At 34.0% G+C, this 15,560-nt stretch overlaps 1 protein-coding gene across 1 annotated transcript; it reads right to left on the bottom strand.

Annotated features, from left to right (window-relative positions):
* Positions 1 to 1,748: 1,748 nt before the first annotated feature.
* LOC130441344 (skin secretory protein xP2) lies at positions 1,749 to 13,048 on the bottom strand. The gene is made up of 3 exons (XM_056774970.1): positions 12,861 to 13,048; positions 7,343 to 8,197; positions 1,749 to 2,236 (listed from the first exon to the last, which is right to left on the bottom strand). The coding sequence occupies exons 1-3, from the start codon at positions 12,909 to 12,911 to the stop codon at positions 2,021 to 2,023; spliced, it is 1,122 nt and encodes a 373-aa protein (XP_056630948.1). The 5' UTR covers positions 12,912 to 13,048; the 3' UTR covers positions 1,749 to 2,020.
* Positions 13,049 to 15,560: the final 2,512 nt, after the last annotated feature.

The raw sequence follows: 15,560 nt of genomic DNA, 5'->3' as shown, positions 1-15,560 counted from the left end.
TAATGTTGAAAGATTAAAAAAGAGTTAAACTCTGTTTCTTTGAAACGATTTGTTTCCTATTGGAGGTTCATAGCAAGAAATTTTACTTTCGTGTCCAAAACTTCCAGTATTACCAAGATACTAGTTGATATTTTGAGTCAAAATATGAAGGAAAATTCTCGTACGTTTCCCCAATTTGATGAATTTCACACAGATGTGCAAAATCAATAGGAACATAGATATTTTAGTCCAGGGAATAAATCTCAAAAAAGGTAAAACCTTGCAATTTTTTCGTCTTGCATTAATTTGTACAAAAATTTGGGATTAGATTCATTTCACCCTCTAGTTTATTTTTTATATTGTGCCGTTGTACTCTTTTTGTTTCGTAATGTTGAAAACTACCCCTAAATGTAAAAAATAAAATTTTAAACCCTTATATGGATCAAATTTGGCTTGTATTAGTTAAATAAGGATTGTTGTATGCTGTAGGATACAATTTCATGGTATTTCAACCCTCAATAACCACCCTTAATAACATATCAATTATTATATAATTTAATAAGAAAGAAAGTAGAATTCCAAAGAAAAAAATATAGTAACATATACATTTACATACATAGTCACGCATTACATACAATGAAATTTACAAATCTGGCTCAATAATTTTATCTTCATCGAAGTCGATGTCGTCTTCGTCCTCTTCAATTACTGGTGGACTATTATTGCAGTCTTCATCCGAGCACCCAGAATAACTGAAATTGAAGTACAATCCAAGATTTCTGCGCCCGCATAAAGTGCCGCACCTTCATCTATACGGGGTGTGATGAACCTTCATTGAAATGCCTTCCCCAGTCTGTTACTAGTAGTTTTCATTTCCAAGCTACTGTTGATAATAGCATAGTTTTGTGTTCGTCTAAGGCAACAACAGTTGGAAGAAGAAAAGTTCCCTGCACTGTTTTTTGTTGTGGCTGTGATGAAATGCCTTATCTGTTCGAGAAAAGCTTTCAAATCTTTCATTTTTTTCAACTTGCGTGTTCTTGACAACTCTACAACGACGTTTTGAATAAAAGTTTAAATGTAATAGCTAGATGGTTATGGCGACGGAATTTTTTGTTAAAATCGATTCTCTCCTTTTTGCATTATCTACTATATTCTTCCAATCTTCTGGCAACAGTATCTTTTATCTTTCAAGCATGCTTGAATTCCCTGACTTTAGCTGCATGTAAAGGACATTGCATTTCACTGTGTCCGATTACTAAAAACTTTCCTGTATAAGATAATTCACACGCATTTCTATAAACTTTTGATATTCATTCCAACAACAATTCATTCTTCATTTCTTGATTATATATTCACTTGGAAAATTCTTGATTTCCATTTTTTTTTTCGTAAAAAATGCCTTCTATGTACCGAAAAAGTGCAAAACCACATATGCAAGACCACGGAGACTAACCTGATATGGTATTATCACTAATTACTAATTAGATTTAGATTAGATTTTGTCAAAAATTAAAACTTTCATTGAGGTTTTTTTAAAAAATTCCACATGTAATAAAAGGTATGAATGAATTGCAACAATAAAACTTTCTAGAAACAACAAAATACCCAAAAATTATCTAAAAATATCAGAATTGAGAAAATTCAAGATCAACACCTTAAAAAATCCTAAAACCGTCGTTTCTTATGATTTGAGAAGGGTATTTAGGGGAAAGGAAGCGGAAGACTTGAGGAAATGTTTAGTTATGCATCATGGTAACAATAAAACAAAGTTTGAAGAAATATTTTATTTATTATTTATATTTAAATATACTAAATAACACAGTTTCTATCAATAATACTGTACGCTTCTTGGTTTCGAGAAAATTCGAAAATTAGATATTATCGACATAGAGTATTCCTTAATGTTAACAACATCGCATAACGAGAATGTGGCATTTTTTCTATAGTATTTAACAATTTTGATTACGTCGATTTAACTAACCAAAATTGTTATTTACTATATATCAATTTAAAAGACCTAACAACAACATTAACGAAGTTTTTAATGGTAACCACCATGACCGCCAAAGTCTCCGTGGCTGCCGTAATCTCCGTTACCTCCAAAATCAGATTGGGCGCCGTAATCACCTCCAATTTCTTCGTGATGATGAGGGACATGTACAGGGACCGCTACTGGTACTTTGACGGGATAAGGTACGGCTTTTTCTACTGGAACAGGCACTTCTTTGATAACTGGATAAGGTTTATCAACATGGACCTGAAAATTAAACGTGATTTGTGTCAAAGCGGTTTTATTCTGACTCTGAAGCAAAATGAATTCAAATAAAATCCATCTGTCAAACATGAATCAGTGGTACCAACCGACTACCTAGGTCACGGTGTAATTTCCCTAATGTATATTTTCAATAATTTGTCTATGAATATATAATGTATATACAAGTCGAAACAGAGAAAATAGTATAAACTACTCGTAACAGAAGGCATTTCCAGCATTAGTTCATACAATGATGTAGATAAATTATTCAAGACATGATTTGTCACGTAATCGAAATCAGACATCTGTAGAAAAATCAATAACCTAACGAAAGAATGTTTAATTTTGGTCCCCAGGAATTCGGAATCAATGTAAACGACGCGGTTAATATGTTTGTTAGATGTAAGGAAAGATATAAGATGGAAATAGCTGAAAAAAGAAGACTTCAGAAGATATGGCAACAGTCACAAACCAACTAGCAAAAATTAAACAAAGTTAGCAGATATCTAGAAAGTTATTATTAAATAACAAAAATTAGTTGAAAATTTAACCCCAATAGAAGCAACCAACTAATCACTGTGGGGGGCAACGAGAAAACTAAATATATCACAGTAAAATAATTCAGATATAACAAAGAGGAAGCTGATGGGTCTGCTGAACATTTATCAAATTACAACAAAGAAGACATGGAAGAAATAAATGACTACTTTTCAAATTGATAAACCTATAAAGAATTTTAGTCACCAAGAAATCAAAGAAACGATTCTAAAAGATATCAATCGTAAAAAAGCACCAGGTTATGATCTCATGATTGGCAGTATTCTAGAAGCTAACAAGAGAAAAAATAAAAGTAATTGAAGAAATATTCAAAGCAGTTATTAGACTCAAACATTTTCCCCAACAATGGAAAGTTGCTGGGGTAATAATACTCCCGAAGCCTGGCAAAAATACAACAAAACTGATTTCGTAAAGGTTCAAAAGCTTTACACCAATTTGATCCAAATTTTTTGAAAAACCCTATACTACTCAACAAAAATATTACTCAATTCGGATTTCGTAAAAAGCATGAAGCAAGTTTATTAAGTACTCAAGCAGGTAAATGACCTAGAATAAAAAAAGTATTGCTTTGGCGCCTTCATAGATATCAACCTAGCCTTTCACAAAGTATGGCTTCCAAGTGTGTTGTTCAAAATAATAAAAAAATACTACCATATCACTTTTATGAAATATTGGAGTCCTACTTGCTTAATAGATGTTTTCTAGTAAAGCATAAGTCAGAATATACTGATTGACTAACAAATTGCGTCCGGAGTATACCAAGGAAGCGTTCTGGGACTTGTTGTTCACCTCAGACTTGCCAAATACAATAGAACCCAGAAATAGCAAACAGAAATCTATAAAATATTATAAACAAAGAAGAAACATGGCTGAAGAAACGGAAAATAAACGGCAACAAACTAAAATCTTACATTTACATTGAAAAGAGACCAGTGCCCTCCAGTCACACTAAATAACTGTCAGCGTAAAGTACCTATGCATACATATTTAATAAAAGAAAGCAAATGGGACTTGGACTTCAAGAGCTTTACTGGGTAATTGGTACAAAATAAAATTCTAGTTTATAAAACCCATATATGTAATACTCCTATATGGAGAGTTGGTATGGGAAAAAACGTCTCTACGTTGCGGTGCTAATAATATTCATTTTCCCTCTCGTTTGAGACACTTTATGTATACTGCGTATGCTTGAGAATGCGCCGAACCGAGCTGGAACCTCGGAGGATAGAGAAAGTAAAATACAACGCTGCAGTGAGAGATATAGAGATAGGATTAAATCCCATCCAAATGTGATTACTAGTGAGTTATTTAACTGTATACTTTATAGTATAATTTAACTATAAACTCCATGGAAGTAACAAAAAATATGTTTGCCAGAAAAGTAGTCCGAAAGAAGGAAGAGTTCAAATCAAGTCAATGGGATTCTTCCAGAACTAGACTAGTATAAAAAATTTCTTTATAACAAAATACCAGATCATTTGTCACACATGACCACGATATCCGGAAGTTGTCAGTTTTCCAATAAATGTCAAAGGATTTGCGGTACATAGTGATGTATATGTGGACGTATTAACTGCCGTAACACAAATTCGTGAAGCAAATTTACTATTTGTGAGATTTCCAAGTTTGGTCTTTCTTGATCTAATGGCTAAATTAGAATTAAATAAAAACTGTGTCGTTTTCATCATTATGAATCAACTCATTACTAAAAAGAAGGCTTAATTGAAGAAGAAGTTGTTGCAGAACCTGTATATAAATAGAAATGAATCTGGTGGAAGCCATTTAGTAAATATATTATCCCTGGATAACAGTACTAGACATTTTCGAAATGTCTTACGCATGCAGACTTTAATACCTCAATAAATTTGAATATAATTGTATCCCCCCTACTCAATTCCATCTTTAATCACTCGCACAAACAGTCTTCAATAAAATCCTTCTTGAAGTCGACTTCAGATACTGGAGTTATTTGTAATATAACATTATTCAGAATCAAATCTACAGAAAATGTTGACAACCACAATTTCTGACGAATTCTTGTGTTGAACTAGGAATGTAAAGAAACTAGTAACGCTATGGAGTCTGCGCAACGTATCGATTAAACAATTTTAAGCTTGGAGGTTATCCAGAAGGATTGAACTAGAAGCTTCTCTTTGTGGATTTCAAGCTCGCAGCCCTCGGAATAACTAAGATAATATTACAGTTGATAAAAATGACACTGAATTACACCGTGAATGAAGTAGCTGCCAAAGGAAACCTATCGGAAAAGTTTGGTACAAAAAAAGGTTTAAAACAAGGAGACCCACTATCAACAGTGCTATTTAACCTTGAATTAGGAATGATCCTGAGATGTAGTGGCATCCGAACCCAGAGGATGATTTACAATAACAAAACACAAAGCCTTGCTTACGCAGATGATGTGGTACTTATAAAGAGAACAAGAGCCCAAATATATGGAGATGGAAAGGGATTTGAAGAGCTGCAACCAATTGAAAGTGACGACAGAGCAATACAATAGATTTGATAAAGTCCAAGAGTTCGAATACCTGGAAGTGATAGTGACAGACGAAGGAGGTGAAACCGGGGAAATCGACCAAAGGTCAACTATAGGAAACAAAACTTTTGGAGCTCTAGGAGGACTATTAAAAGATATTTCAAGAGCCGCCAAATTACGCATTTACAAGATAGTTATGCAGCCAACCTGTGCTGTATGGGATGAATAAAATGGTACGATATGGGAACTTATTGGAAGATATTTCCGTTCCTATAAAACTTTCATGTGAACGCAAGGTTTGTAAAAGACAATAACCTTAAATGAGATATACTTTTGTCCTTAAAATGATAAAGGTGAAAATAAATGATATGACAGCAACTTTAACATTTATCAAATCGTAGTAATTGCGAAAATGTAGGGAATAAAAAAGGCATTCCCCATCTCTATCGGAACATAACACCGTTTTTGCATAGGGGCAATTCTGTGCTTATTAATAGTATCGTTTAAATGCCAGTTTTAGCAGATGCAAATAATTAGTCTTATTTGTCAATGGGTGGTTAAAAGTAAGGTGAAAATTTATCTAAAACTTACATTCCCCGTTTAATCATGCTGGTACATTAATATGTCAAGTAAAAAATTATTTATATTTACGCAAATGGTCAGTGTGTTATGAGGTTAATTGAATGCACCACAAGGATTATGTTTAATCGAACAGAACTGGCAAAAATGATGAAAGAAAAATACGAGTGGAATTTTGAAGATCAGATTAAATGTAAATTGATTATAATTTCAGTTACTAAGTAATATAGGGATAGTTATTTTGATGTTAATATTTTGGAAAATTGGAAATATGTCTTTGCAATTCTCAAATTCTATGATATTTGAGCTTATTACATATTCTTGGGTCGTGAAAAAATATGGAATTCGATCATAACTAGATTTAGAAGACTTGATTATTCCTTGGAGAATGTAAAATTTAATTGAATGAAGATCAGGAATTTATATTTTATCATAAATTCATTTTAAGATTAGTTTTTTGAATAAAAACAGAAGAAATTATCAATTATTCCATATTAAGCAATTAACTACAAGCCTTGAATAATATGGGAGGTTTTAGCTTATATTTGAAAAGAAAAATCAACTTTCTACTTGAAATTTTGACTTGTTTCTAAACCCATCTCTCAATCTTCAACCATCACGGCGCATCCAGTACGAGGATAGTTCAAGAAGGGTGAAACTGCTTTGTTAACAAAAGGATCGTACGACCTGCGAAGGTAATCATCGTAGTGGTAGACCAAATGAGGTGATGTTGAAGAAAATCCACAGAACGATATGGATGATCGTCGACTGGAAGACATAGTAGGCATTTTAAAAAGCGCGGTACATCGCATGTTATCTGAAAATTTGGACATGAGAAAGCTGTGCCCAAAATGGGTGCCGCGTTTGCTCACAATGGAACAAAAACAGTGTCGTGAAGATGTTTCCATCGAATGTATGGTGATGTTTCACATAAATAACGCCGTTTTATAACTATGGATGAAACGTGGATCCATCACTTCACACGTGAAACAACAGAACAATCAACAAAAATGGGGGAAACGGCTCTAAAGAAGGCAAAGACCGTTCCATCTGCAGGTAAGATCATGACGACGGTTTTTTGGTATGCGCGTAGGAAAAATCGTCAACGGCGAGTATTCTGCAAAGTTTGAGCGACGAAAACAATCAAAAATAGCCAGATTTAGACCTCTCAGATTATTTTCCGTTCACAGACAAGAAAACATGGCTGGTGGTTCGAAGACGTTCCTACAATGAAGTTAATCGCTATTTTGAGGAGCTCGATGATTCTTATTATAAAAAAGGGTTTCGAACTTATTGAACATTGCTGGAAAGGCGTTATACCAAGTGCCTCATATATTTACGATATCCGCTTAATCATTTAGGCAAAGGTCAAGTCAAAGTCATAAGAGAAAAGAACATAACCTAACATAACTAACATTACATTATGAACACGTGTTGTATGAACAGGCTTAAAAATTTTTAGTGTATAAAATAAATACCTTAACTGGTACTGGAACTGGTTTTGCAACTTCTACTGGATACTTTTTCTCTACAGAATAAGGTTGAGGTACTGGTACTTTCACATGTACAGGTACTGGTTTATGTACAATAACGGGATAAGGTTTATCGATAGGTACTTTGACTTCATAGGGAACGTGTTTTTCTACTGGGTAAGGAACATGCTTTTCAACTGTAACGGGGTATGGCTTTGGTACATGGACTGGGTATGGTCTGTCGACAGGGATTTTCACTTCATATGGTACTTTCTTTTCGACAGTGTAAGGTTGTGGTACTGGTACTTCAACTTTGACTGGATAAGGTACTTTCTTGTAAACAGTATAGGGTTGTGGAACTGGCACTTTGACTGGTACTCCAATCTTCTTTTCTACAGTGTAAGGCTGAGGTACTGGGATTTTAACTTCGTAAGGTCTGGGTACTGGTACTTTCACTTCGTAAGGAACTTTCTTAATTACTTCATAAGGTTGTGGTACAACTACTGGTACTTTGATGATTTCTTTTACTGGCACTGGTATCTTCTTGATAACTTCATAAGGTTGTGGTACCGGTACTTTGACTTCGTAAGGTACTTTTTTCTCTACAGTATAAGGTACGTGCTTGATTACTTCGTAAGGAGTTGGAATTTTCTTTTCTACCACTACTGTTTTGACGTGCTCGTGATGTTCATGACCTCCATAATCACCTCCTCCGTAACCATGGCCGCCAAAGTCGAATCCTCCCCCATGGTCTCCAAGACCATAAAGGCCGCGTTTTTCTTGTTTCTTGCTCTCCTGCGCTATCTCCTTCTTCTCGGATTCCGCAGCTAGAGTTAAGCATAAGCCAACGCTTAGGATAACCTTTAAAGAAATGGACACAATTTTTAAAATAATTTCATAATTCATTTGACATTATGAATAGTGGTAATAATATTGAAAACTTTTGCAAAAAACGATAGAAATTAATATTATATGATTAGATTAAGTAAAACCGCGCGATTTCTTTCTGGTCGACAATTAATAAAAACAACATCGCTTAAAGTTTGTCAATCAATGCCTCACACAATCTGGATATCCATAGGAAGTCGAAAATATATTGAGAATTTTGAGAATATTTAGTTTTGGGTATGGAACTTCAGAGCCTGCTCCAATTGACAAATTGCATTTCAACGAGAAAAAAAAGGTTTTTTATGTATATCTAGTGATATAATCAGTCCAATGCCTTATACCTTTTCTAAACTGTTTTAATGGTTAATGATTTTTCTTTGGTCTAGAAATAGGTTTCTGTTTTAGGGACGACTTACTCATTGAATTGATATTTCCTACCTTAGCACTGACCCAGCACTAATTGCAGTTATACTTCATTGAATTTAATCATCGTTTCAATTGAGTGAAGACACGATATGTTGTGTTGAAGAAAACATTTTTTTTGTGCTCGTGGAAACAGTCGATGCCACAGTATACAGTAATAGTCTTTTCGGTCTATGAATTTGTGTATCAGAATACAGGGGCCTTAACCTTGACAGGCGAGTGCTGCGTTTTTGCTCGCATATTGACGGCTCTCACTGGGTCCAAACCTCTCAGATGATTGCCGTTTTGATTCAAATGTTTTGTGGTCTATGCACGTTTCATCAATAATCACTTATTGACGCAAATTTTTCTTTAGGAAGTACACAGTTTCATATGATAACTCTCTTCATTACGTTTATGTTTTTTCATCACGATTATCCTGACTATGTTATTAACCTGCTATTTTGGACCGATAAACATTTTCGTGACTACGTTTTACATCCACATACTTGTTATTTATTGTTAATTTTCTTGTAGAAGATTTACCTCAATACTTTTTAAGCAAAGCAAAGCCTTTATCTTAATGAGATTTTTTTTAGTTGAGCGCAGTGATTGAACCAAACAAGGATTTCTTCTTTCTATAACCTAAAAACCTTAAAAGTTTTCAACTTCTAGACATTGAAGCATTGAGCATCAAATTCGGTAAATTTATTTATTTATAGATCATAGAAATAATTACCTAGGTACTATTTCTCACTGTATATCTTAGCTCTTAATGTCTTTGTTATTACCATTAATAAACTAATTAATGAATAGCATCTTATAAATAATTACCAGGACGATTTGAAACTTGTTCAAACAATCCACGATGTTTCTTAGGACAAATTCAATCAATTTTTGATCAAACGTCCTTTGTTTTATCATTTATCAATAATTTGCGAACCAATATTACATGGATTAGTTAGGTGTATAACCGAAGAATAAATTCTAGATCGTTTTTCAAAATTTTGGGATATTGAAATTAACAAAACATCATAGTGTATACTCAAATATTGAATATGAATTTTAGTGAATTAGTTGTAAATATAAATGGTAAATAGAAAGAGAAATTAGTGCTGACATAGGAATTTTGAAGACCCACCTAAATCCATTTGAGTATTTGAATCGAGAATCATAGCACTGAAATATTCAACCTCATTTAATAAGTGCAGTATAATATCATTCAATTTTGTATTTAAAGTGAAAGTGGAGCAATAAATTTGAAATAAAAACAAATTGACAGGCAGATTATCTCAATGAAAAAGATTGATTAGGAAAATAAGTAGATTAAAAATAGTATAAATTGATAGCTATCAATATATTTTCGAATGAAAACGAAGAGAAAGTGTTAAATGTGTTTACCATATGCTAGATGTGGTAATTGTTTGAACTTCGATATTTCTGTCCCTGTTTAATGTGGTGATGAATCTATTTATGGTTATAAAAGTTTCTCCCGATGGAAGCGGAAAAGTTAGAAATGTAAACAAAGATTAAATAGGTTATTTTCTTCAATTACCACTAGGTGTTAAGTAAGAACTTGCTTGAAATATTAAAGTATTTATTACAATTCGAGAAAAATATTCAAACTCTTTCATCAGCTTTAGCCAGTCCATAGTTACGTTGACAGGCAAAAAAGGAAGAGATAAGTTCGTGTAACCTTCAAAAATTCAAAGTTTCTTTCAAAAACATGTCAAGCAATCTTAATATAATTTTAGAATATGAATTATTCAGACACATATTTGCAATATAATATCCAAAGCATTTTGTAAACTAAAAGAGGCTATAACAAATTATGGACCAAGAAAATAAAGTAGAATTCATAGTACATAGTAGAATTGACGTTATTGAAGACCGATGTCGTTTGAGAAGCCGAGTTTCTTTGACTTAAACCTTTCGATGTCATTAGGTAAGCTGTGAGATTTGCCCAAATTTTTGAACCGCCCTCGTGTGAGTTCTGGGTATTCACAAATGACTTGGACTGTAGTTTCATCCTCTTTCATGCACCAGCGGCACTCCGGTTAAAAGTCCAGTCACTAGTTGGATTTTGCGTCTATTTAATTGGAGTAATTATTTGGTGTGAGACGTATAAGGTCCATCTATGTGTACCTTTGCTTGACTCATGACAGGTATCTCTATCTCTACCTAGCCCGCCTTGCACGAAGACCATTAAAAGTCGCGTTAACAACAATTTAGTTACACCAGGTGTAGGTTCTGGGCGAGTTCACCGATCCCGGTCTAGCGAGTGAGTTGTCTTTGTTGCTCGAGTGACCAAGCACCCAAAGGAGCTAAATCTTGCATTCATCACTCACCAAATGTTGTAGGACTTTAGTACACCCCAGCACTAGCCAATAAAGTGGGATACTAAGCCAGAATGGGGTTGGTAGAAATATATAAAGATTAATGAGAGAAGAGAAAGTTTAAGAGGGAAAAAGTTTTGAATTAGAATAATCGAGATCTACATTGATAAATAAAAATGGAGAACGGACCACAGGATCATTGAGTTAGTTAATGGGATAGCAGGAGTTATCTAGAACAACAAAACTTGTTATAAGGGAAGGGATAGTGTTGAGGAGAATCTTTGGATGAATAAAAATTAATGGTGAGTTTTGGAGAAGAGCGACTAAGCAAGAACTGAAGTATCTTTAGCTCTGCAGTAACAGGTTTCATGAAAGCTCAGAAAGTTGGATGGTTGAAGTATGATAAGAGGAGGTAAAAGTAGAAAAATGGTAGATACAACTGGATTCCAATGCAAAAATCAAGAAAATTGTAAATAAATTGAAGAGCTATGGAAGAAGTAAAATAAGTTATGGGATTTAAAGGCTTGCAGTACTGTAAATATGTCTATGTGAACCAACTACGTTAATAGTAGGAAAAGAAAATTTAAATATGTTCGATTTTAAACCAAAGACTTCTTTCAAATTAAAAAATAAAAAGTGCCTATATAGGTTAAATCGAGTAAACGTTGCATTAACAGGTATATATTTAACTGATACTTTTAATCAACTAACGATTTTATGGAAGCATCATTAACATTAAATTATTGGATTCCATCTGTAAATTCGTTCTTGTTGAAAAATTTTATGTAAATAAAACGAGAATTCAAGCGTGTAATTGGGGCAAAAAAGTTAATTTGAGTTTACTCAGTGGTTATATCCGCGTAAGAAAAAAATTGATTTAATTATGGTTTTGGTTTATACAATGAGGTAAACTATAGATATTGTATCAAATCTGGTTAAATATTTTTCACGTATCGTTATTGGGACATAGAACTTCAATTGGTATCATTTTCTAATGTCATTTAGTATATTTTAACAGATACTAACTGTACATAATTAAAAGTTATTTTTATCCAAGAAAATTTCATTATAGATTACGTTATATAAGCTTTGTTTTAACTATGTAAATGAATAAAAAGAGTTTAAATTCGTATATATTCAATAAATTTGAAGAATAAACAGCCCTAGTTTAATTTCTTAATTCCTAGGAAATAATTATTCATAAGTTATTCAACGTCGTTTCCCTAGATGTTGAATAGACTTTTTTAACTTAAGCTTAGGCTCAAGTTCTGAAACTGTGATATTTATAATTATATTAAAGCATTTAAAAATAAAATAATACTCTGTTATAGTTCCACATATGTTTAAATATCAGTCAAGGCCAGACTATTAGAGAAACGTTAAAAGTTTTTCTTATAAATTTTTCCAAGTGTTTAAAATAGTGCATACACCTCAAGACTAAGTGTTTCTCAATATCACGGTATATTTTAGCCTTTTCGGTGATCGAGTGATCAATTTTTTATCTCTGGGTTAAAAATACAACTAATAGAAATCAATTAACTTCAACTTCATGAATAGTTATTGCAAGACTATGTAAAAAAAAGAAAAATATGGTTTTAAAACTAAGAAATTTCTTTTGAAGAAAAATGTGTTTTCATCTAACGAAAATTTGAAAAAAGTAAGGAAAAAAATAATTATATTTCGGAGCGCTATTGTTTTTTAAAAAAATTTGTAGGCTATAAATATTTGACTGAAGTTTGAAGAGAATTCATTGGAAAATCTTTGGAATCAATTTCTTTATATTAAATTAATGATACACTTTATCTATAGAAAGATTACACTAAGAACACTGTATTATTCCGAGAAAATTTAATGCACGTATTACCACTAATCACAACATAAATCACTATAACACTTACCAAGGCCTTCATGATGATCGCAAGAGAAGGAAGGCTTTGTGTATATATCATTCGTCTTTGTGGTTTATATATACCTATCTCCCGAACACATACTTTCTATAAAACCGTCGTTTACTACTTGGTTAATATATTACACTTCCATATCCTCTTCTTATGCAATGAGAGCAACGAGCGTATCGTGAATATGCACAGAAAATTTTTCGAATATTTCAAATGTTGTAAATAACGTGTCTATTTATAGAGTGAATCTTTCTACAAATTGTCGCTCAAAAACCAAAGTTTATTTAGAATGATAAATCTCTCCTAATACCATATACACTAGTGAACAAAAAAATTGCACGATTACGGCCAAAAACTATTAAACGAAAAGAAACTCAATGAAGTCAAAACGGCAAGCAGAGGATACAGAATGGGAAAACATGAGTTTAAGATAGTTTGCTACGCTGATGACGCGGTTGTGATATCCGAAGATGAGGATAATCTGCAAAAACTGCTACAGAGATTTGAAACAGTTGCAGGAGAATTCAATATGATCATATCGAAACAAAAGACACAATCCTTGACAATAGCGAGAGAACCAAGAAGATGCAAACTGGCAATTTATAATAAAAGTGTAGAACAGGTTATGTCTTTTAAATATTTAGGGGTTAACATCACGAGCAGCAGCAGCATCTAGGATATCAGGATTCCTTCGAACCGTGATATGGAGGAATAAATTTTTAAGTATCGAAAGCAAAACACGGATATATAAAACTTGTGTCGGACCAGTAATGACATACGCCATAGAAACGAGGGCGGAGACTGCAACTACTAAACGGATTCTTAGAACAACCGAGATGAAGACATTACGCTCAATCACAGGGAAAACACTAAGAGACAGAATAAGGAGCAATGAAATTAGAAGAATGTGTGACGTTCCGGATATAGTGAGATGGGCCAGAACTAGAAAAAGAGCATGGAGAGATCATGTCAATAGAATGGACGACGATCGACTGGTGAAAATCGCAAAGGAAGAGAGACCCAATACAAGTAGACCGCCTGGAAGACCACCAAAGCGCTGGTATGAGATCTGGTCCTCGCAGTCACAACTTAGGCTGCCTCTTTGAAAACACAAGACACAGTCTTAAAATAAGAAGAAGAAGAAGAAGAAGAAACTCAATGAAGTGAAAAGGGGTTATTATTAACAGTAAAGAAAATTATACAAGCTTAAATTCGTCAAGATAATAATTTTATATAATTCTTTCAATATTTAGTATCTATTCCCGGGCCTTAATAATAACTTTCAAACGTTTTTACATGGATGTATGAATGCTCTATGAGATTAAAGTTCGCTCAATTCTTGGCGGCAATTTCGACACCCTTTAAAAACTACTGTATGGAACCTCCAGTATGTGTATCGCTTTGGCATTAATCTCTCTGTTTTTGCTTCTATTGAAATGCCAGTTCAAACCGTCCACGAACCTACTTTGGAAGCCACGTTTTCTTTTATGTAAAACTGCGCTAATCTTTCTTCAGATATTCTGTAAACCCGTCCTCTTCTATGCTTTCCTCTAACAAGAAAATGGAGCCCCATTATTCGTCAGGCTAATTAACGTGTTTTCTAGCAAATGGTGAATGGGCTGCTCGGTGGGTTGAGGTTAATTTGAAGCCAGTAGCTCGTCTTTTTGGCTCCAGGTTAGTTTCCTTAAGCCTTCTTTTGATTGACCAGCCACTCACAGCCATTCATGGCGTTTCTCTGAACTCTTGTTGGACTTTAGTCCCACTGAGGGCTCGATTTATTTTTCTGATTCTAGTATATCTAAACCCTTAGTCTTAGCTTTATAATGAGTGGTCCATGGGGTTTAAGTCCGCTCAATCCATAGCGGCAATTTCGATACCCTTTAAAAATTGCTGTACGAAACCTCCAGTATGTGGACGGGCCCCCTAAAATGTTTTTTATGTATCGCTTTGGCAGTAATTTCTCGGTTTTTGTTTCTATTGAAATGCCTGCTTAAACTGTCCACGACCTACTTTGAAAGCCACGTTTTCTTTTATGTAAAACTGCGCTAATCTTTCTTCATATATTCTGAAAGCTCGTCCTCTTCCCCATTATTCGTCAGGATAATTAACGTGTTTTCTAGCAAATGGTGAATGGGCTGCTCGATGGGTTGAGGTTAATTTGAAGCCAGTAGCTCGCCTTTTTTGCTTCCTTAAGCCTTCTCCTGATTGACCAGCCACTCACAGCCATTCATGGCGTTTTTCTGATCTCTACGGTAAACTCTGGAAACAGTAGACTGACTCATGTTCAGCGCACTGGCCACTTATCGCTGACTCTGGCCTTGTCGCTTAAGCAGTTTTATCACTTGTTGTGCCTAATTTCAGGTACAATTCTTGTTTGTTGTGTGTATCGGTTGACGTATGATGACTAACTGATATCAGGGTAACGAAAAACAACGTATCAATCTCAAAGTTCTCATTAAATTGAAAAAAACTCCGACTTAGTGCTATGAATTATTGCAAGAAGCCTATGGGGAAAATTCTCCATCTCGTGCGCGTGTTTTTGAGTGGTGTAAGCGATTTGGTGAGGGCCGAGAGAGTACTGAAAATGACCAGCACCCAGGTGGCCCTGTGACTGTTTCAACTCCAGAAACACTGACCAAAATCAACCAAATTGTGGAGAATCAAGTCAACAAGTCATATATCAACATAAATATTTTCTAC

Source organism: Diorhabda sublineata, chromosome 3 (genome assembly GCF_026230105.1).
Source record: "Diorhabda sublineata isolate icDioSubl1.1 chromosome 3, icDioSubl1.1, whole genome shotgun sequence".
Classification (NCBI taxonomy): domain Eukaryota; kingdom Metazoa; phylum Arthropoda; class Insecta; order Coleoptera; family Chrysomelidae; genus Diorhabda; species Diorhabda sublineata.
The sequence above is the reverse complement of the archived record's forward strand: the minus strand, read 5'-3'. Positions and strand labels throughout refer to the sequence as shown.